The sequence below is a fragment of the Trichomycterus rosablanca genome, chromosome 4 (genome assembly GCF_030014385.1).
Source record: "Trichomycterus rosablanca isolate fTriRos1 chromosome 4, fTriRos1.hap1, whole genome shotgun sequence".
NCBI classification, from domain to species: Eukaryota; Metazoa; Chordata; class Actinopteri; order Siluriformes; family Trichomycteridae; genus Trichomycterus; species Trichomycterus rosablanca.
This window is the reverse complement of record NC_085991.1, coordinates 36,345,015-36,369,585: the sequence shown is the minus strand read 5'-3', so window position 1 is coordinate 36,369,585 and position 24,571 is coordinate 36,345,015. Positions and strand designations below refer to the sequence as shown.

Genomic DNA, 24,571 nt, shown 5'->3' with positions numbered 1-24,571 from the left:
ATCTGTTTGTTTACTTTCGTGAAGCTTTATTTAACAGAGAAAGGGACAAATAATATATTTTCAGTGTTTTCAGTGACAGACAGAGGCATGTTTACCAGTGGGTCACATCACCTTTTATACATTTTAATCATGTAATTGTTGCAGTTTTGAAAGTGGATTTTTTTGCCCGTTCTTACTTTATACAAGACTTGAGCTGCTCATCAGCCTGTAGTTGCCATTGTCTAAAACACCTCTTCATGATGCACCATACATTTTCAATAGAAGACAGATCTGATCTCCAGGCAGGCCAGTCAAGTGCACACATGCTATGTCTACCAAGCCACGCTGTTGTAATTTGTGCAGTCTCTCCAAAATACAAATAAAAGCCTCTGCATCAATGTACCTTCACATATATTCAGATCACCCATGCCACCAGATGCTCAGATGCATTTTTTATTGGTAACAGTCTGGATGGTCTTACGTCGTTGGCACATTGAGCCAAACTTTGTGGGATTGGATTCTAAGTCGTGAATTACGACTCATCCTTGCTTGAAAAAACTAAGCCCTAATGGCTTAAAACTTTGTAATTATAAGAAAAAATTGTATGTATTTATGAGCATCAACAAAGACATGCTCATAAATTTGATTTAATTTTATTTGATTATTTTTTATCTTTTGCAAATATTCAAGAATAATTAACCCTTTTTGAACTGAGCCATGAGTTGTGACTTGCCAAAATTCAAGAGCTGTCAAGGATCACCTCAGATAATTGTAATATGTAGTAATAAAGTTAAACTTAGCTTAAAAACTATTGAGTTTGTTATAAAGCTGTTTGGTAGTTTTTAGCCCAAAAAACAGGATTACTCCCACAATGTTGATGTTAAGTGAACATACATAAGTAAAATTTAGAAGGACATTGGTTTGGTTTTGCAGGGACTAAATTTATTCAAGTTTTAGTGCTTGTTGCAATTTAGTTTCATGTCTGATAAAAATAATGAAATGACATTCACTGACCTACATAAGTGATATTTAAAATGCAGTATTTAAAACTGATATGGGCATGAGCCGGCACTTCACTGACGCTTTTGGCCGTGACCCAAGGAGGAAAAGATGGATTGGGAATTAAGTCATTGCCATTTGAATATTTTTAGAGGTCAGCGGACACTGGATTAAACCAGTGAAGAAACACTGTGGGGCACCCCCGGGGATTCATGGGATGAGAACTAGCTGCACAGACTGGAAGCATTTTTATTATCTCAACTGACGGTTACTCTTCACTTGGATTTGTTTTTGAACTGAAATTTTAAATTCTGCTTTAAAGCATTTTTAAGTGCCTTAAGCCTAACATCTGGGCAGCACGGTGGCTCAGTGCATAGAACTGTCTCCTCACAGCAAAAAGGTCCTGGGTTTGATTCCCAGGTGGTGCCATCCGGGTCCTCTCTGTGTGTAGTTTGCATGTTCTCCTCGTATCTTTGTGGGTTTCCTCTGGGAACTCCGGTTTCCTCCGGTTGTCCAAGACTGTGTTTGGCATTAAAAACTTGATCTGATAAGTCTTGTGTAAACAGTAGCTACCTAATTTGTCATGAATTACACATTCATGACAAATTAGGTAGATACTGTTTACACAAGACTTATCAGATCAAGTTTTTAAAGAGTGTAAAAAATGACATTAAAATCCTAATAAATAAATTAAAATAATAAATGCCTAATATCTACTGATGACCAAACAGTGCTATACCACATGCAGTTGACATTCTAGCTTTATTTTACATTGAATACTTCTGCATTCTGTACAGTGTTGGCTATTGCACCTTTCACTGATAAGTCTGGATGGTTCTTGTCATCTTTTGCACAGAGAACTCCATTTGTCCACTTTAGAAAGTGTCCCAACTTTTTCTGGAAATAAGGTGTGTATATTTAATGTAAAGTGTGTATGATTACTAGGTGGTTTGGGCCCAGAGTACACAAGCATTTCTGCCCAGATATGATGCCCATGTGGCTATATTTATCACAGTGGCATGACGCTTTCTGACGCAAAGGACAGGCACGTTCAACAGTCGTTTCTGACTTCGCCCTACACAAACTGAGATCTCTCCAGAATTCCAGAATCTTTTACAATATTATGAACAGTAGATGGTGAAAGACTAAATGATTTGCAATATTGCAGATAATTATCAAATTTCAGATTCATTTTACTAAATTTTACAGTGTCTCAACTTTTTTTCCCCCAAAATGGGGTTTGTACTAGTATATGGTGTGCAATACAGCACCTCCGTTTTTGAGCTGTCTTTTTTATTATTAATTAATTTATTTATTTTGGTTTTGGTGTTTTTCTGTATAATAACCATTACTTACATGTGAGCAAAAGAAAGGTTTAAACCCAGGTTTACAATAATTTATTTGTTTATTTATTTATTAATTATTAGGGCGGCATGATAACTCAGTGGTTAGCACTGTTGCCTCACAGCAAGCAGGTCCTGGGTTTGATCATCAGGTGGGGCGGTCTGGGTCCTTTCTGTGTGGTTTGCATGTTCTCTTTCCTCCGGGAGCTCCGGTTTGTTCCCACAGTCCAAAGACATGCAAGTGAGGTCAATTGGAAGACTCTAAATTGTCCATGACTGTGTTTGATATAACCTTGTGAACTGATGAAGCTTGTGTAACTAGTAACTACCATTTCTGTCATGAATGTAACCAGAGTGTAAAACATGACATTAAAATCCCAATAATCACGGTCGTTGAGACTCTGGTTCCCCTTAAGATCACTTAGTGAAAATGGAATATTATTATTACTAAAACTAGAATTTGAGTATAAATTAATGATATAGTTACTACCATTGTGAAGGTTTTTTTTTTTTCCTGGTCAGGGTGTTCGGGCGGCACGGTGGCTAAGTGGGTAGCACTGTCGCCTCACAGCAAGAAGGTCCTGGGTTCGATCCCCAGGTCGGGCAGTCTGGGTCCTTTCTGTGTGGAGTTTGCATGTTCTCCCCGTGTCTGCGTGGGTTTACTCCGGGTGCTCCGGTTTCCTCCCACAGTCCAAAGACGTGCAAGTGAGGTGAATTGGAGATACTAAATTGTCCAAGACTGTGTTCGATATAACCTTGTGAACTGATGAAACTTGTGTAATGAGTAACTACCGTTCCTGTCATGAATGCAACCAAAAGTGTAAAACATGATGTTAAAATCCTAATTACCAAACAAACAAACAACTCTGGGTGCTCCGGTTTCCTCCCACAGTCCAAAGACATGCAAGTGAGGTGAATTGGAGATACTAAATTGTCCAGGACTGTGTTCGATGTAACCTTGTGAACTGGTTAACCTTGTGTGATGAGTAACTACCGTTCCTGTCATGAATGCAACCAAAAGTGTAAAACATGACGTTAAAATCCTAATAAACAAACGAACAAACAAACAACTCCGGGTGCTCCGGTTTCCTCCCACAGTCCAAAGACATGCAAGTGAGGTGAATTGGAGATACTAAATTGTCCAGGACTGTGTTTGATGTAACCTTGTGAACTGATGAACCTTGTGTGATGTAACCAAAAGTGTAAAACATGACGTCGGGGTGTTTTGTTGTTGTTATTATTATTGTTAATGAATAAAACGTGTAGAATGTTTCTCCCGTGGTTATCACTCCACTTCTGCACATAAAGTGATGGAAGAGATTTCTGCGCACCTCAGTTTAAAGAATCCAGATGCAATAATTCAAGCATCCATCCAGCATCCACAATGTTGAACGGCTGCAATAGTGCTCGCTTTAACTTGCAGCAGCGTTTCAGGCTGTGCTGATGAATGCAGAACACCTCCTCCAATTCTTTCTCCCCCTCCCCTATTCTTCCTCATCCTCCTCCTCTTTGCAAAACGCGCTCGTGTTGGAGAACAGCTCGATCATAAACACAGACAGCTCGGCGATCCTGCTAGACTGTGGGCGAGCAGGACGAGTCTCTCACTACCTACAGTCGGTTCGGTTGAATCGGTGATCACATCATCAGAGGAGATCACATCAGGCAGAACAGCACAGTGGATCAGGGGAGATCACATCAGGCAGAGCAGTTGAATCAGTGGGGAAAACATCAGGCATAGCAGAAGTGTATAGGAAAAGCAGTCAGAGCTGAGACAGGCAGGCGGCAGGATGCTGGCGCTCGGTGCAGAGTACCGCGCATCCTTCAGCTCCGCAACTCCGGATCACTGCTGATCACCGCTGATTACTGCGGATCCGCTCGCTTAGTGACTGCTGGAAACGGATCCAACATGAAGAGAATGAACGTAAGCGCGCTTCGCGGTGTTTCTATATGTTGTGCTGATGTGCACTGTGACATGAGGCGAGCTGAGGTTTGCGCGCATGTTTTGGATGTTCGCCTTTGTTAGCGTGATTGTTTTTAAGTGGATGTCATTTAAAAGCGCAACTTTGCTTCTGTTTGCGCACTGCACTGCGTAACTTTTGGAATGGTTTTGCCATGTCCAGTTTTTTATTGAATATTTACTCAGATCTTACATTATTGTAAGTATAGAAAGTACACATACTAGCATTGGATTCGTGCCTAAGGTTGTGGTATCAGTGATGACATACAGACAGCTGTAGAACTAAAGTGAAAAAATAATAATTAAGTGGAGAAACGTAAGTGTAATTCCTCCAGGGAGTATTTTGCTGTGGTAAAGTGTTGGTCCATTTATCCCCTTAGAGAGACAGGTGACTGCAGGGAAGGATCACTACAAATTAAAGTTATTCTGGCTGATCTCCTGATCTCTATAATGAAACAATACAATGTAATAAGTTGTCTTTTTTGAGATGGCAGTACCCCATTCACAAGGCACTGGATCAGTAAATGGTTTAAAAGAATAAAAGTAAGGCAGTGATACAGATTCTCAGATCTCAAACCAGTTGAACCCTTTTGGGAGATTAAAAGCTGTCCACTATCGTCTTCAAAACACCTACTGATCTAAATTCTCACCTAAGGTTAAATACTTTTGCTTTAAAATGTATTCTAGGAGGAGGTTCTAGCAGACTAAATGATCCCTTATTTTGCCCTCTCTTGTGTGAGGTATATTTAAAGCTAAGATTTTGGCATCCAAAGATCTTCCAAAGAATAATTCCCTAACCATTGAAAGAATCATTAGGGAACACTGCTTTTCTGGAAGTGCTTTCTGCAAATTAATGAAGCAATTCAGCAACTGAAGACCGATCTCAAGCCTGACAAACCAAAAATGAGGTCTGAAGCCTGATCTATAGATCCACCGGTTTATTATTGATCAGTCGGGGGTTTGCACTAATTTAGATGTCACTTTGCATCATGGCTTTAACAGAAAAAGGCTTGTCATCATGCATGCCTCTGTGATAGACTGGCAACCTGTCCGGGGTGTTTCCTGCCTTTTGCCCTGTGAATCGAACCCACCGTCACCCTGAATAGGATAAAGCGGGGGTAAAACAGACAATGAATGAATGAATTATGCATTCCTTAAAACCTGATGTAGGAAAGTGTGTGTAATGTCATTTGGTGTCAGTACTCTGAAATTCAATTGAAAAGATATTTTAGAGCTAAGTAACATAAACATGATAAAATACAACCATGAAAGTGTGTATTATGTGTGTGTGTAGCCTCGTTGGAAGTCTTCCCCGATGTGGCCTTCAGGAGTGGGCAGCAGGCAGCCGTGTCCACGCGAGTCAGCGTTGCGCAAAGCGGCCATCAGCGGTAATGTGCTTGCACTGCCACCCTACCACGTTCCAACCGGCAGGAGTGTGCGCGTCTTCATCTGTGCCAACCCAGACGGTAAAGACAACGCTAGCTCACCTCTGACTCACAGTGTGTGTGAGTGTGTATGTGTGTAGAAACTCCCTAAATTGTGAGTCACGCAGAGCTTAGAAAGCACAGTCTTTAAAGTATTTTGCCAGTGTTGTCAGATCTTCTGATTGAGCTCATTTGAATCATTATATGTGCTGAGGGGAACCTAATTTTTTCAGATCAAAGTACCTCATGAACCAAGCTTGTAAATTACTCACTCACATTCACTTAATTGCAGAGTGTGAATTACACAGGGGGGGTCCAAGTATTATTAGGATGGTCAGACTCCCGTTATTCGAACCATGCTTAATTGATCACACTCACCTGCCTAGCAGGCCAATATTTTTTCACAAGTGGGGTTACCTGTATTATATCTGTATATATTGAACAAATGGTGCTAGTTTTTATGTAAGTTAATGTGTATATTTTTGTAATTAATGTATATTGCAACTGTGAGGGACTGAACACCTAAGCATTTCACTCACCTTTCACACCTGTGTTAATGTGACGTGACAATAAAGTGATTTGATTTGATTTGATTTTGATTTGATTACCAATTGATTTGATGGTATTTTTTATGACTGGACCAGTCAAACTGGTGCTTTGCAGTAATGCAGACAATTTAGGTCCTGTTTACACATTACATGCATTTGTTAATTGGGGGAAAAAAAATCTAATTACTGAAACTGTTATGATCGGATTACCCAAATCACAATCAGATAGGGTCAGGGATAGATCTTGATCACTTTTAACACAAGTGTAAATAGAATTCATTTTCTTCATGTGCATACAATTATACTCTTGTGTGCTATAATGCTGACTGGCAGTTCAACAGAAATCACTGAGATGCAACAAGGATAACAGTACTTACTTTTCAAAAAATAAAAATGTATAATTTAGACATAGAATTCCATCATTATAAAATGTTTTTTTAAGAATTTCCAAATGGCTTTTTGTGAAGACCAACAGGGCCACTGGCCTGACCATGTGCTCAACAGGAACAATTGGCCATGTTTGGATTAAAAGCCAAATAAGAAATCACCTACTTGCTGCTGCAACAGCAAATTCTATTGTTTGGTGAAGGCATTGGCATAAGAGAGGAATAGTGTGTTTCTTCATATTTGAGGAGGAGGCTGAACTTTGTGTAGTCCAACTTTGGCTTCCCCAAATTGATTCTGAGCACATTTGCTGTAGTTTGAGGTTTTCAACCAGGCCATCCAATCTGGCAACCCTGACTCTCTGGAATGTCGAAACCACTCACATGTAAGCACATCAGGCATCTTTTACTAAACCCTCATGTCATTGAATAAGTAATTAGTAGTATTGACCTTACAAGACTCAAAATACTACTGTAGCGTTTTGCAGCCTGCAGTGTTGTGTGATTGGAAACCGAACGGTACACTGGACAGCAGTGTGGTATCAGTGTGATGATGACTGAGCTACAATGACATCAGTAGCTGCAGTCACACTGAAACAGGCTGTGAATACACTGCTGCAAGAAAAGCCTATGCAGTTAGGACATGAATCAAGGGCAACCCTAAAATAACCCTGCACAAGTTTGCAAAAAAATCATTAGTGCCATTAGGGAAAAGGTGCTAGAAGTGTGAAACAGCTTGAAATGATGACCCAGCATCAGAGCTGCAGGGATTAACCTCAACTGTTTCTTGTACAATCCCTATTAAATCAGATTTGCTTTTAAAAACACATTTTACACTAAAAACTACAGAAAACAGGATTCATCAAGAGAAGAGTCACCAGTACAAGGCATGGTATCAATAGCAGCCAGAATGGGATCAAAACCATCAAAATCTACAAACTTTTACTATATCTTTACTAATTTCTGTACAGTACATGGATTTAGCCATTAAAAAAATACAAATTCCACATTTAAGAAATACAAGAACAAATGAGTGTCAGCAAGGAGTGCTCAGATGCAATATGTCACTTACAGGCGCCATCAATGCAAAACACATGCAGCTGTGAATCTGACTCTGAGCTGCAGGGAGACCTTAAAATAGTTGCTTCTAATCTTGGAGCAAACAGGAAAGGGAAGAACAGGTTGAGTGAAGAGAAAAAAAGAGATAGAGACTTAGAAAGAGGCAATGACAAAGAAATAAAAGACTGAAGATTGCAGTGTGCCAAGTTAAGAACTTTAAGGGATTTGGCCATATAAAAAAAAAAAAACATAATTCACTGATCAGTCACAGTATTCATACAACAACTGTGTTTATTCATTTAATAGAGTAGAACGTTCTGTATTGCTTAACATTCAACATTGTGTTATGGCCTGAAGTAGTGACTGCACATATTAAAAGAATATGGAACTGTAGTCTCTTTGCCAAGTTCAGGTAAAAAGGCCTAAACTCTCACCTCATGCCACAAGGAAAATGGGTCCATATATAGGCACTGACTAGAAGCAGGAAACAGGTCCTTTGAAATAATATATAATAAAAATTTATATTAGTAGTAGGGTGGGTAGCACTGTCACCTCACAGCAAGAAGGTCCTGAGTTTGATACCCAGGTGGAGCGGTCCTGGTCCTTTCTGTGTGGAGTTTGCTTGTTCACCCGGTTTCTGTATGGGTTTCCTCCAGGAGCTCCAGTCCAAATACATGCAAGTGAGCTTTGAAGATACTAAATTGTCCATGACTGTGACATTTAAACTTGTGAACTTCAGGTGGCGCAGCGATAAAATACGCTAGCACACCAGAGCTGGGATTTCGAATACAACGTATGGAATCTCAGCTCTGCCATCCAGCTGGGCTGGGCGGCTATATGAACAACATTTGGCTTAGCGAGCCAGATAGTGACCTCATAACTGATGCAATTATGACCTCTGCTGGCTGGTTGATGGCGTCTGCACGGAGTAGAGGAATAATGCTGATCAGGTAGTGGCTTTCCGTGCACAGGGCTGATTCTCATATAAACTCGGCTGGTGCAGGTGAAAAAATGCAGTCGGCTACTGCTCACGTGTCGGAGGGGGCATGTGTCAGTTCGCTCTCCTAAATCAGGGGTGGGGGTCAGCACCAGTAAAGAGGAAGCATAACGCAATTGGATAAAAATTGAACGCACTAAAAATCAGGAGGAAAAGGGAGAAAATGCATAAAAAAGGACTTGAACTGATGAATCTTGTGTAACAAGTAATTACCTGTCCTGTCATGAATGTGTAAAACATGACGTTAAAATCCTAATAAATAAATAGTAGTAGTAGTATTTAAAGATTGAAAGGAAAGAATTGTGTAATCTAATGTAATTTTTATTGTAAGGGCTATTTCACACTGCCTCTTTGACTGTCCTCTCGTCCCTTAAACCCTCTGGCTGTGTAAACTGTGGGGAGTCCCAGTGCAATTCAGGGCTGTACTCTCTGTTTAAACTGCTTATTTGGTGGCATACTGAAGTAGCATATACTGACGTTTTTTTTTCAAAAACTAAAATTACTTATTTATTAAAAGTATTCCAACTCTGTGTTTGGGCACAGGTGTGTCCTGTTTGCTTTATTTTTTTATTTTTTTTTTAGATGTGTTTAGAACTCGATCGTAGACCACCAGTTGCAATTTCATTCGATTGGACAGTTTGAAATAGCACACACCTGGGTCTATGGCACACAGTTTACACTGCATTGTTAGGACTAAAGCAAGTCATGAAGTCACTGGGATTAAATTGTGGCCAGGTATAGGATAGAGCAAGACTATGACACATCATCTAAGGCTTTGAGAGTTCTTGATTGAGCGTATGGTCAAGAAGAACTTTGGTCAGGGAGGTAAAAAGAAACCCAATAGTCAGTCTAAAAGAGTTTCAAAGGTCTGTTGGATGGACACCATCTCTGCATCACTCTGTAAATAAGGCCTTTATGGCAGAGGGGCAGGACAAAATCCATTGTTGAGTAAAAGACATCTGACAGCCTGCTTGGGGGCAAAACAGCAAGCACTATTTCTGGCAAAAAAACAGGCCCTTCACATCACCTGAATAGTAACATCACTCTGCTAAAACATGCTGTGGTGGGATCTTGCTATTGGAGTGTTGTTCGTGGCAGGGACATTGAGGAACAGATGAATACAGCCAAATAGAGGAACATCATTAAAGAAAAACCTCATCCAGAGTGTATACGAACTCAAACTGGGTCAACAGTTCATCTTTCACCATGATAAGGTGTCCCAGCACAAGCCCAGACTTAAACCCTATCATACATTTGTGGAGAGACCTACAGATTCAATTCACAGATATTTGCCATCCAATCTGATGGAATAAATTACAGTGTATCACAAAAGTGAGTACACCCCTCACATTTCTGCAGATATTTAAGTATGTCTTTTCATGGGACAACACTGACAAAATGACACTTTGACACAATGAAAAGTAGTCTGTGTGCAGCTTATATAACAGTGTAAATTTATTCTTCCCTCAAAATAACTCAATATACAGCCATTAATGTCTAAACCATTGGCAACAAAAGTGAGTACACCCCTTAGTGAAAGTTCCTGAAGTGTCAATATTTTGTGTGGCCACCATTATTTCCCAGAACTGCCTTAACTCTCCTGGGCATGGAGTTTACCAGAGCTTCACAGGTTGCCACTGGAATGCTTTTCCACTCCTCCATGACGACATCACGGAGCTGGCGGATATTCGAGACTTTGCGCTCCTCCACCTTCCGCTTGAGGATGCCCCAAAGATGTTCTATTGGGTTTAGGTCTGGAGACATGCTTGGCCAGTCCATCACCTTTACCCTCAGCCTCTTCAATAAAGCAGTGGTCGTCTTAGAGGTGTGTTTGGGGTCATTATCATGCTGGAACACTGCCCTGCGACCCAGTTTCCGGAGGGATGGGATCATGCTCTGCTTCAGTATTTCACAGTACATATTGGAGTTCATGTGTCCCTCAATGAAATGTAACTCCCCAACACCTGCTGCACTCATGCAGCCCCAGACCATGGCATTCCCACCACCATGCTTGACTGTAGGCATGACACACTTATCTTTGTACTCCTCACCTGATTGCCACCACACATGCTTGAGACCATCTGAACCAAACAAATTAATCTTGGTCTCATCAGACCATAGGACATGGTTCCAGTAATCCATGTCCTTTGTTGACATGTCTTCAGCAAACTGTTTGTGGGCTTTCTTGTGTAGAGACTTCAGAAGAGGCTTCCTTCTGGGGTGACAGCCATGCAGACCAATTTGATGTAGTGTGAGGCGTATGGTCTGAGCACTGACAGGCTGACCCCCCACCTTTTCAATCTCTGCAGCAATGCTGACAGCACTCCTGCGCCTATCTTTCAAAGACAGCAGTTGGATGTGACGCTGAGCACGTGCACTCAGCTTCTTTGGACGACCAACGCGAGGTCTGTTCTGAGTGGACCCTGCTCTTTTAAAACGCTGGATGATCTTGGCCACTGTGCTGCAGCTCAGTTTCAGGGTGTTGGCAATCTTCTTGTAGCCTTGGCCATCTTCATGTAGCGCAACAATTCGTCTTTTAAGATCCTCAGAGAGTTCTTTGCCATGAGGTGCCATGTTGGAACTTTCAGTGACCAGTATGAGAGAGTGTGAGAGCTGTACTACTAAATTGAACACACCTGCTCCCTATGCACACCTGAGACCTAGTAACACTAACAAATCACATGACATTTTGGAGGGAAAATGACAAGCAGTGCTCAATTTGGACATTTAGGGGTGTAGTCTCTTAGGGGTGTACTCACTTTTGTTGCCGGTGGTTTAGACATTAATGGCTGTATATTGAGTTATTTTGAGGGAAGAATAAATTTACACTGTTATATAAGCTGCACACAGACTACTTTTCATTGTGTCAAAGTGTCATTTTGTCAGTGTTGTCCCATGAAAAGATATACTTAAATATCTGCAGAAATGTGAGGGGTGTACTCACTTTTGTGATACACTGTATATCATGCTATTTTGCATGACCTCTAATAGATCTTTTAAATCTGCCTGTGTGTGTGCTGCCCACAACCCTCTAAATCAATCCTGCACCGCAAACGAATGCATTAGGAACCACAGTTCCTGTGTTAGTCCTGTAATAATGTAGGACAATACTTTCATATCTTTTAAATGTCTGTTTGGTAACATGCAGTAGTGGCATGTTTCTCAATTTATTTACAGATAATAATTTTATTTGTATTCAACATTTGGCTTATAAAACTAAGATATTAATATAACTGATCTTACTTTATATTATTGATTTATCATTTTAAACCAGACAGAAATGCTTGTTTCTCTCGATTTAAATTAATGAAATAATAACATGCAATAAAAATTCATTTATTCTCATTGGCACAGTGGTGGAGCGAGTAGTCTTAGTTATCTGTAGTCCAGGGTTTGATCCTGAGCTTTGCTTTCAGTCTATGTATAGTCTGGCATGTTCTCCCCAAATTTGTCTGTAATTTCTCAAGGTGCTTTATTTGTGTCTGTTTTTCCCCCTTACAAAAGTTGTTGTATTGGCTTCTCCAAATTTCCCTTAGGTTTGAATATTTGAGTGTGCATTTTTGTAATACTCTTCAATTGATAGGCATCATTTTTTGGGCTATTTGGGACTTGACTGAATGAGCAATATTGTATATGGCATGATTTACAGTATAAGCCACAACCTTGCATAGCCTCAAACAGCCTTTACATTCTCGCTCTCCCCTGAGCTAACTTCAGACATAAAAACTAAGTGTGCAAAAAGCATAAAAATGCTAAAACGGCAAAAGTTGCAACAAAAATGCAGAGGTTACAAAGATCTGACAGTGTGATGCATGTTTAAGAAATTCAGCACTGAGGAAAAATGTATAGATGGTAACTTTACAGTACAGCCACCACATCCTCATTAAACATATAAAAAGTCGAGTATATAAAATAAAGCAGTGTTCATTTGCACTGAAAATAACAGATGGGGATTGTATGGCTTGCTGTCAGACTAACTTTTCTTCACCTAAGCAAAAGTGGAGCTTCGGTGAGTAAAGATACTCTTAGCTAAACTAAAAGAAACAGTGAAAAATCACCATGACAAGTCTTATTAAGATTTTGAACTTTCATATTTTTTTCCAGCTGTACTCATATTAAAGGGTTGCCACAGCGGATCTGGTCTACATACCAGATTGGCACAGTTTTTTTTATGCTGAAAGCCCTTCCCGACGCAATCCTCCTATTTTTATCCGGGTTTGGGAGCGGCACTAAGGACACTCTGGCTCCTACTGGCTTAGGATGTTTTGACCACTGTCCCACCCACCTCTTCATACAGACCATACAAACGCCTGACCATCTGATAGTACTCTAGCCCACAAGCTATTTCGCAACATACCACCATAACAATAAGGTAATCAATAAAAAAAAAATCAATCTGCACTGACCCTTCATTCCAAAGAAGACAAAACCAAGTCAGCAAAAGCCCCCAAACTGCCCCCCTCCCCCGTTTAGATTATTACCAATGCAAAGTTTAAAAGCCAGCCTCCTTAATGTAATAGGAATGTAAACAACAATATGATGAGTAACTTGCACATCTGTGAAGGCACCATTAATGCTAAGGACTACATACACATTTTGGAGCAAATGCTGATATCTAGACAGTCTTTTTTGGTGCTTATCCTGTGTAGCTCATTTAGTCTCCATGCCTTCTTTTGGTAGTAAGAGAGTGCAAGTACTGTTTAATTAAAAAAGCCTTAACCTTTTTAAAAGTGGGTTTGTATACGTGCACATTCTCTAGCAGTCTAATAATTATTTGAACGTGTATCAGTACAATTTTAAATAAATACAACTACTCCAAAGTCATTACAATACGATTTTAAATTGTATATAAAATGACTATATAATGAGTATATGAATGAATAATGAATATATATAAAATAAATGTATATTTGAACATATGAACTGAGTTTAAAATGTCTGATCTGACTGTGGGGCAGTGGCACAGCCAGTGGTGTGGGTTCTGCACAGAGGGTCTTGGAGATCTGGATTTAATCCTCTCCCTAGGCCACTGTCTGTAAGAAGCTTTGCCTGTTCTCTTAATATCTTTATAGATTTTTTTCTATATACTATGAATTTCTTCTTCTGCTAAAGATTGGCTACTTATAATTGCCTTGATAAATGAATAATTGAGCAAGTGAATTGGATGAGTAAATGTGCGATGCCTTCCAACAGACTGGCACCCATACAAGTCGCATTCCTTTCTGGAGCAAATGTTTCTGGGTCGTTTTACCTTACCCAAATGAAGGGATATACCCCGATCAACCATAACATTAAAACCACCTCCTTGTTTCTACACTCACTGCCAAGTTTATCAGCTCCACTTACCATATAGAAGCACTTTGTGGTTCTACAATTACTGACTGTAGTCCATCTGTTTCTCTGCATCCTTTGTTAATTCATGCTGTTCTTCAATGGTCAGGACTCTCCCAGGACCACTACAGAGCAGGTATTATTTGGATGGTGGATCATTCTCAGCACTGCAGTGACACTGACATGGTGGTGGTGTGTTAGTGTGTGTTGTGCTGGTATGAGTGGATGAAGTTTTTAAACACCTAACTGTCACTGCTGGACTGAGAACAGTCCACCAACCAAAAAACATCCAGCCAACAGCACCCGTAGCCAGCGTCCTGTGACCACTGATGAAGGTCTCAAAGATGACCGACTCAAACAGCAGCAATAGATGAGCGACCGTCTCTGACTTTACATCTACAAGGTGAACCAACTAGGTAGGAGTGTCTAATAGAGTGGACAGTGAGTGGACATGGTGTTTAAAAACTCCAGCAGCACTGCTGTGTCTGATCCACTCATACCAGCACAACACACACTAACACACCACCACCATGTCAATGTCACTGCAGTGCTAAGAATGATCCACCCCCTAAATAATACCTGCACTGTGGTGGTCCTGTGGGGGTCCTGACCATTGAAGAACAGCATGAAAGGGGGCAAACAAAGCATGCAGAGAAACAGATGGACTACAGTCAGTAACTGTGGAACTACAAAGTGCTTCTATATGGTAAGTGGAGCTGATAAAATGTACAGTGAGTGTAGAAACAAGGAGGTGGTTTTAATGTTATGGCTAATCGGTGTATGTAAATACATAAATAAACAAATGTTATGACCTTTTTTTTTTTTTTAATTGAGGTCACTTTGACCAGTTCTGGCTAAATCAGAGCTAAAGATGTTGGAGTGTTGGATGTGATATTGTTGCCATTTTCATAGTGATTATTAATTCATGTGTGTCACATATGAGTAAAAAATAGATATGAGCCACTTTTAGCTGCACTGTGAGTGTAGCACTGGTTTCTTTTACTAGTTTCCCTATTTAATGCTCATCATCCATGAGCACTAGAGGGAGCAATTAATTCACAACAAATTCACTCACACCCCCGAACACAGCTTGTAAAAAGTCGTTCAAACCATCCTCCCTAATCATTCTTAACACCGAAACTTTTTGCTGTGGTATAGTCCTTGACCGTGCTATGGTCCAGTGCTTTGCAGTGATTAAAGGCTACTGTGTAGGAAGGAGAGCAGCTGCATAGTTACAGTGCAAGCACAAAGGCAGCTTTGAGAAAACAGGTAATAACATTTATACGCTTCTTCGGCTCGCCTGTCTCTCTGGGCCCACTCAAAGTGCTTAGGCTTTTATGAACACTGCTTTTTTTAGGGGTCGAAGCACCAAGGGTGCTGGAACCCTTTTGTGTTTATTAGGCTTATTATTCTTCCTTTTCTTCCCATTATTACTGTTAATACGGCCTTTTTCGTCTTTGGTCTAGAGCACATGTTGTCCATTACTTCCAAAAAAGATTTGAAATACTGATTTATCTGACCACAATACACACATCCACTGTTTGATGGTCCATTCCAGATGCCTCAGGGCCCAGAGAGCTTCTGGACATGATTAACACAAAGCTTTTTTGCACAAAAAAAGGTTTAAGTGACATTTGTAAATGTAACTCTTCATTGAAGTGCTTGACCAAGGTTTGCCAAAGTAATTCCTTGCTCATGTGATTATATCAGCTATTGATGAATGGTTCTGGATGCAGTGGCATCTAAGGGATCGGATCACGGGTGTTTATTTAATGATATTATGCTCTGTACAGGGAGCAATATGCAAACCCATTTTAATCTTTTTGTTGGAACATTGTTTAGAAAAATTTCAGTAATTTTCTCATGTATTTGTTGACAAACTGGAGATTCTCTGCCTCTCTATGTCTTTCATTGATACTGCTTTTCATACCAAATCATACTTACAATCACCTGTTGACATCACATGCTTAAAATATCATTTCGTTTTTTTTACATCATTACTAGCCTTAAGTTGCAATGTGCCAACATGTTTTGAAATCTGCAGGCCTGAAATGCAGAAATGGTAGTATGTTACCAAACAAAATAAGGTTGATCAGACACACAGGAAAGCCATGTAGACCTGCCCATGTAAACCATGCCTCAAAGTAACAACAGCTTAGGATTGAACCTAGCTCCCTGACACTGGGTGGCACCAATGCTGAATGCTGCAGTCCTGTGAAAAAATATAAAGTGGTACTCTCAAACTCAAGGTCACTTGGTTCTGGGAGTGGCATTGAGTTTCAAGGTATTTTTCCCATAAGGATGTATGTGAAACCTGTTAATGCGTTCTAAGGGTACAAATTTCTCGACAAAGGGTGTCGAGTTTCAAATATTTCAAGTTTAGGGGCTGTCGAGTTACAAGGTACCACTGTATATGTATAAATCCAACACAGCCTAATTTAATTTTAACTTTTATGTTGCCCCAAACACTTTTACACAACAAAAATATACATAGTCATGGGCAGTGTGGTGGGACAACAAGTAGTGTTGGTGCCACATGCCTCCATGATCTAAACCTTACTGCTGGTTACTGTCTCTAGTGGAACAGTTTCACGTTATTGAATTGAATAGGTATTGAATTATAACTGTACTGTATTTTTTATGGCGGCACGATGGCTTGATGAGTAGCACTGTCGCCTCACAGCAAAGAAGGTCCTGGGTTCGTTCCCCAGGCGGGTCCTTTCTGTGCAGAGTTTACATGTTCTCCCCATGTCTGCGTGGGTTTCCTCCCACAGTCCAAAAACATGCAGTCGGGTTAATTGGAGACACTAAATTACCCTATAGATGAATGGGTGTGTGTGTGTGGGTGTGTGTGTCTGCGCTGCGATGGACTGGCGCCCCGCCCAGGGTGTTACTGTGTGCCTATGCCATTGAAAAGCTGGCCTAATTGGATAAGCGGTAAATAAAGTGAGTGAGTGTATTTTTTTGCCTTGTGCATTTGTGAGTTAATGTAGGTTTTAAAGTGTGGCAGTGAAAACCTTTATCTTTTATGTGTGGTGTTACGCCCAAAAAGGCATTTTGCAAAAGACAGTGGTTAAACCTTAGTGGTCTAACCTCTTGACTCAAGTATTTACAGCACAAAGAAGGGTATAATTTATTCTTGTAGCATTTTTATTTATAGTGTAACAAGTACAGCTTCCAGATGGAAGGACATTTTTTGACGGACACACATTCTGTCTGTGATGTCTATTTATAAAAGACATTTGCTAATAATTTGCTGAGAAATGTTAACAAAGCATTTACTTTACACTGCTGCATGTTTAAGAAAGCAGAAAACCCCAGAGAATGGTTCCTTAAAAAATTCAATAAAGTAATGTTTTATTAGATTTAATTTGGCAGCATCTTCCAAGACTGAAAAGATGTTTAATAGCAAACCTTTGAAGCTTTGAATGAGGCTACAGGGCTTTATGGGGGAAATTGAAAGCGTTGTTCATTTATTTTATTTCTCGGTCGCCTTTACTTTCCTCTCTTTCTCCTCTTTACTGTCACTCTCCCTCCCCCATTCAATACAATCTAGTTCAATAATGCTTTATTGGTACTGCTCTCTCTCTCTCTCTTTCTCTCTCTCTTTCTCTGCTCAGCCATGCTCTTTTTGAATGATCTCACTGGTTTTCACTGCTTTTCTCGGTGTCCCGTTTTACAACCTATCATCATTAATCAAATCAACCATTTAAGCAGAGAATCCATAAAATGAAAGTGGAAGCTACAGCTTTGGATAATGTGCTACCACAGACTGTGTATGTGTGTCTAAGTCTAAAAAGGAAATTAAAAGAGATCTAAAGGCAGAAGTGGGTAAAATAGCAAGAACTGTTCAGTCATTTTTAATAACCGTTTTATATTAATTGGTGCATGTGTGTCTGGTGCCAACACTACAATAAAAAATAAATAATTAATAAATTGTCCTCGAGGCAGAATGCACAATGAGGATACCAACCTGTTACAAGATAACACACACTGATAGATTTACCCAGCTCATCCAAATTAGCCATTCTACCTTTTGCTTGTTTTGGGCGGTAGGGAGAACCCAGACTACCATACAGAAATCCACTGACCCAGTAAAAAGATGCAAAACTCCACACAGACAGCGACTGCAGACAAGGACGAAACCCTTAGAATTAGCAACTAAGCTGCATTAAATGTAGTCATATAAATAGCAACCTAATGAGAGAACATTAATCATTCTTTTTTTTCTCCTTCAGTGATTACTTAATCCTGATCAGCGCTGCAGTAGGTCTGGAATCTATTTTAGAAACACTGCAGAAAATGTGTCTGCCTTGTACAGAACTAAATTACCTTCTTATGAGAACACATTAGCGGATAAAAAAATGTATTCATTTATTTTATAAATGTATGTCCTTGTTGATATTTAGAAGAATTGTGTCCTTTCTGAACTCTTAAAGAGGGATAGAGTGCTAATCACTGAAGGGAAAAACGAGAAAGAACTTATCAAGACAAAAGGTTTCAAGAGACAGGGATAATTGGGCAAGAATACATCGATAGAGGCCTCCACCACTAGAGTTTATCGAACAGAGTTGTCAAAGTCAAGAGGAAGAAAGACAAACTGTAAAGGACACATAAATAGCATAAGGACACACTTAAAGGAGTAAACTAGGAGGAAAAAATAAAGTGAATAGTGACGAATGTGTTTCAGATCAAAGAAAAGAAACTGGACTATTTTAAAATTGATGCTATTGTGTATTAACATTCACCGTAGACCGCCTTTGTGCTGCCTGTACACTATTATGGCTCTGACATTATTAATCTTTTTTGACTACAATATTAGTTTTCCATGCTCATTTCAGCTTAACATGGTATGTCTTTTGTTTAAGGTTATATAGTTTACAACAGTGCATGTGTACCTTTCATTAGTTCAAGATTATTATTACAAGATTATTTCATTAGTTCACTACATGTATGTACTTGGAACTCTGAACATGATCTTTTGGACCTCCTATTCCAAAACTTTAGATATTATGAATTTCTTTCACTTGTGGGCACTAGATCAGTCCCCTACCAGCAGGCCAGGTACCTATAGGGACAATGATTGGCTCATTCATTGGATGGAATTGCCAAAAGTGATTTCTCATAACAGCTGCAATTGTGACTTTTGCTGGCTGATAAATAATGCCTGAACAGAGACGGGGGATAAGGGAGATCAGTGTGTGACTTTCTTTGTGCAATATGGATCTCCATATGAATTGTATACATGTCGGAGAGAGTGTGTGTTAGTCACAGCTCTCCTCGGTCAGAAGTGGAGGTCAGCAGCAGTGGAGGAAGCAAAGGATGGGGAGGAAAATTTAGTAAAAAAAGTACATGTACTTTAACTTATTCAACTTATTAAAGCTACATAATCCATAGTTGTTTCTTATGTTTCTTATGTGTACCTTACTTTGTAAAAAATGATTTAGGTGACTAGCAAAGGTACAGAACATTTCAGTACTTTTATGGTATGGCTAATTGATGGTGCTTTTAATGCAATATTACTAGTTGCAAAAAAATCTTGTTTAAAACAATTTCTGTAAGCCTACAGTGTTTTACTGGCAGATTTATAGCAGCCTAAAAAAAGAAAAGCCTTAGCTAGATAAGGAATTTTATTCTTATTCCCTTGCAAACTTGTGCGACTTCTTGGTTCATAATATTTATAGGTAATTGGGGGTTAAAGCTGTCTGCTATTACATTAACAGCACTAAACCAAAGCACATGCAAGCTTAAATTCTATCCCTTGTGCTTCTGTGTTTTCTGTTTTGGTTTAGTTCTCCAGGACATTTGATATTTGGTAAAACTGCTGATAAGGTGACCATTCAGAATGTCAACTTTTATTTAGAGTTGTTTACATTTATATTAAGTTAAGTATATTTCAATTGAGTATGCTAAACTGCATTTTTCTGTACCTGTATTTAACTGTGTACATGCTGTCTGCATGATAGCACATTTGAGCAAACACCTAAAGTGACCTTGAGCTGTTATGCTATACGCAAAAGTAAAGAAGACAAAAATGGGAGAAAGTGGGAGAGAGTGGAAGGGAGAAATGCATTGCTATTTGGCTTCTATGTGAAATGTATTATACTGCATGTGTAATTACAAAGAAAGATGTACAAGTACCACATACAGCATTTAAATATTGGAATTTGGATACCTGACTATATCTAAGCTTGTTGGATATGCTATTCCAAAACTATGAGCATTAATATGAGGTTGGCCCCAAACCCAGACCTAGACTTAGAACAGCCTCCACCATTGTGTGAAGTCTTACCAAATTTTTGGGAGTGTCTATAGGAATTTGTGCATACTCAGTTGGGAGGCCTGGCTTGTAGTAATAAAATTTCATTCCAAATGTATTATAGGGTTAACAGGGGTTGAGGTCAAGGCTCTGTACGGGTCTGTGCCGAGCTCCTTCACACCAACATGTTGCCAATAGACTAAATGCATATTATGTACTTTATATAATTGAGTTGCAATACCTGTTAGCAATATTTATGGCTAAAACTTTGAGCATTTAGTGTATATCGAAATAAGATAAATTCATATTTTTGAAATATCTATGAACCAGTATTGAACTACTTTTAACTTGACTTGTTTATTCCTTCATAACACCACCGCTTGCAGCCTCATCAACTGCCTTCCTCTTGAATCCTATGACTCTTTGATGTGCCATAGCCTCAGGCTAGTGTGCTATCTTTGATATTGTAATTTGTTTATCAGAAAATAAGGCAGGAGTGAACGCTAAAGGTTGTTCAAGACTAAATAAATCATTTTTATCCTGAGGTGTTCGCATGGTGAAATCACAAACAGCATACATAATGTAAGACTGAATCTGAAACTTCACTGTTCTACCCTGATGAGTGAGTGACTTTATACTGTTTTGTGTTTGTGGTTGCAGATACAGAGGCGGAAAGGAATGCCTTAAAAGAACACGTCTATCCCAAGCTGAGGGACTTCTGTAGAGAGAACTATGGCATTGAGTTCCAGGTAAAAGCTTTTTAATTGTGCACTCAGTTGTAAAGTTGAGTTAGAGTTGATCCGGACTGCAGGTGGGAGGAATGGTGCCACTTATTTATTTATTTATTTTATATCTGTTTTCTACTTTGTCGTCGTCACCCTCCTTCCACCTTAAAAACTAAACCTACCTTTGGGAGTTCTGCTAGGTATAAACAGTAAAGCCCATTCTTTGTCTGTCTTTTTGTCTGTTCCTTATTTGATTCTGTCCTTTTTCCCCTTTCCATGCTTACGTAGGATCATTTACAATGCAAATGATTTGTGTCGATAGAGAAAAAAGGAGAAAGGACAGATCTCTATCACGGCTGTTTGTTAAACAAATTGAGAAGGGTTGGGAGAGGTGGTGGCCGGCGGCTGGAGCGTTTGTCCGTGATTGGACTAAAGAGACACAGGCTTGAGGCTTGTCTTGATTTAGAAATATTTATCCCCTAGCATATCTTACCCTTATGCAAACATGACATGCCCCATTTAATAGCCAACTAGATGAGTATTTTATATTAAGCCATTATACTGCATGAAGCTGTCTAATTATTTCAATATCCTTATGAAAGGCTCATTTTAAGTGCGACCTCTGCTGCAGGGAATGTTTTTAAATTAGCATGTTTTAGCTCCACAGACCTTTAATTGCTGCTCTTCTCTTTGATTTTCTCTTTTATCCTGTACTTAGTTCTTTCAGTAATGTGACAGGGCTGCATTACCACTGAATACCTGCACGTGTTTTCACAGTCTAAAGAGAACTGCTCCTCCTGTTTAAGATGTTGTACGTCTTGCTTCACATGGTGATACTAAACTATATGTTGTAGTTGGTTGTCAAAACTCTTAAGCTCGGGTGTCCACACACCTTTGAGCATTTCAGTGGGGACCCCCCATTTCAAAACCATGGGCATGAATATGAAGTTGGTCTTTCTTTATGGCCCGACTTTCCAATTTTTCCAAAAGGTGTTCACTAGGGTTGAGGTCCAGACCACTGTAGTTTCCCATGACCAAACCCATCAAGTCAGGTGTTCATGGAACTCTGTTTGTGCATAGCCGCAAATATTTATGATACTGATGTCAGACCTAAACCGTATTAAAATTCTTTTATCATCATCATAACAGAGAAAGGGCATTGTGTAACTCTTTTTATATAACATTAAATATCTGATTTTAATTCTCAAATATTTATATTTATTTCCACCTTATGCAATCTAACATGGTAGGGAAATGCTTTTACTAATAAATTTGCTGATAAATAATCAGATTTTAGTCAAAATTTATGTTTGTGGTGCATATATAATTGCAGGGCAGTTGTAGCCTAGTGGTTAAGGTACTGGACTAGGTATCAAAAGGTCGCTGGTTCAAGCCCAACCACTGCCAGGTTGCCACTGTTGGGCCCTTTAGCAAGGTCCTTAACCCTCAATTGCTTATACACTGTACAGGGAATAAAGAAACAGATCATATCCAAACATGACTAGTTTTTTATGTTAATAGAAGTTTTATTAAGTAAAAGTACTACCAGCTTTGATTATACTGGGGTCATGATCATGGTGTATCCACCACCACTTGCAATCACTGGATGCAGGACCAGAATACACCACACACAGGGAACCCTTAATAGTACCGAAAGGCAAGTATTAAAGTTAGTAAAAAATAAAAAATAAAAACATAATTCTATTGTTCTATTTTGCTGTGCTGGCTTTACTCTGGGTTGCACAGTGGTTTGGTGGGTAGCACTGTCACCTCACATCAAGAAGCCCCTAGGTTTGATTCCCAGGTGGAGCTGTCTGGGTCCTTTCTGTGTGGAGTTTGCATGTTTTCCTGTTGGTCTGCTTGGGTTTCCTTTAGGAACTCCGGTTTCATCCCATGGTCCAAAGACATACAGTCAGGTTCATTGTAAATATTAAAATTGTGAATAGGATAAAAGCAGTGGTAAAATAGACAATAAATGAATGATTGGTTTTACACTCATGTTCACATCTAAATGTCCTTTTATTTCTCCATAAACCTGCATGACAGATTTTCTTTTGAGTCTTTTCCAAGTTTCGAAAATGTAAGTCTAAAACTGTGTGTATATATATATATATATATATATATATATATATATATATATATATATATATATATACTCTATAAAAGATGTATACTGTCTGCTGAGGAAAAACCCTATGACAAACTTAGAACTCCTAAAACTACTCAAAGAGAATGACCGAAAGCACGGACTGAACCCAGGCTCTCAGGACTAACTACCAGCCATTACTTGTAATATAACATAAAGTTTATAGAATTTGAGACAAAACCTTGTTTTATGAATGCTTGCTAAATGAGTCCCTAGGTTAGTATAAAGCACCAAAGTGAATACGTCCATGAATATTGTAAAGGATTGACGGATTTAATTCAAGAAACATTTATTAATATTTACATCCATCTGGTGGCATTTTTGTTGTTAACTGCCCATTAAGCTACACATGCATTAGCTGCACATGCACTATTGTTATTACAGTTTAACTCAGGAAACTAAAAAGTAGAGAATAAGTGAAAGGAAAGCAAACTGGGTAGAGGGATAGACATGCAGATTCTCTCAGCTGGCAAATATGATGTGACAAATTGTGATTCTTTCTGGTCACTGTTACTTGATAATATTTCCTTTGGCATTCCTGGAAAGGGTGTTGGAGAAAATCTGTGTGTGCATGTAGGCATATGTGTGTGTGTGTCCGTATGAGAGCAAGAAATTGCCTTGGGTGGCATCCCTGTTCATTTGAATCATTCTTCACACACACGCCTGCACACACTTAAGCCTCACACACACACACACACACACACACAATCCCTTAAGCAGTTTGGGGATGAGTTCTGACCCACTAAGATAACAGAGAAGACACTGTGCTGTTTTACAGTATGGAGAGAGTTTTTGTAGGCTGCATACAGTGTGGGGCAATATTCTATGTGGAGCGTCATATAGACAGGATTATGCATAATTAGATAGAAGCTGAGTGAGTTGATTTTGAATAGTAAATAAAAGATTTTGTCCTGTGATTAATTCTTTATCGAAATAATTTTTAGAGGAGGACGGCATGGTGGCACAATGGGTTAGAAGGGCTGTTCGGCCATGGTCCACGCTATGTGGAGTTTTCATGTTTTCACTATGTTTGCGTGAGTTTCATCCGGGTGCTCTGGTTTCCTCCCACAAATCCAAAGACATGCAGTCAAGCCAATTGGAGCTACTACCTATACATGTGTGTGTGTTTGTGGGTGGGTCTGTGTCTGCCCTGTGATGGACTGGTAACATGTCCAGGGAGTTTCCTACCTTATGCCCGAATGAACTTTTGCCCTCAGCTGCACCCTGACAGTAGTGTTAAAACAAACAAAGAATAAACTAATGTTTAGAGGAAAAAAACAACCTCTTACCTGAGATACTGAATTGATGTCTTATGGACTGGGCAGAACAATTACTTCTTATTTTTCCCAGACTGCCTTTGCGTTGATAAATTTTGCACACCCTAATTCATGTAACCATAGGGTTTTTTTGTATTAAAAGTA

General features: G+C 39.4%; 1 protein-coding gene across 1 annotated transcript in view; it reads left to right on the top strand.

Moving 5' to 3' along the window:
- Positions 1-4,168: 4,168 nt before the first annotated feature.
- The window catches only part of LOC134311629 (NACHT and WD repeat domain-containing protein 2), a 68,677-nt gene continuing 48,274 nt past the window's right edge, over positions 4,169-24,571 (top strand). The window contains exons 1-3 of the mRNA XM_062993279.1: positions 4,169-4,242; positions 5,573-5,744; positions 20,940-21,028. Of these exons, the coding sequence (XP_062849349.1) occupies positions 4,228-4,242; positions 5,573-5,744; positions 20,940-21,028 (276 nt within the window). The 5' untranslated portion in view covers positions 4,169-4,227. The remainder of the gene's footprint in view (positions 4,243-5,572; positions 5,745-20,939; positions 21,029-24,571) is intronic.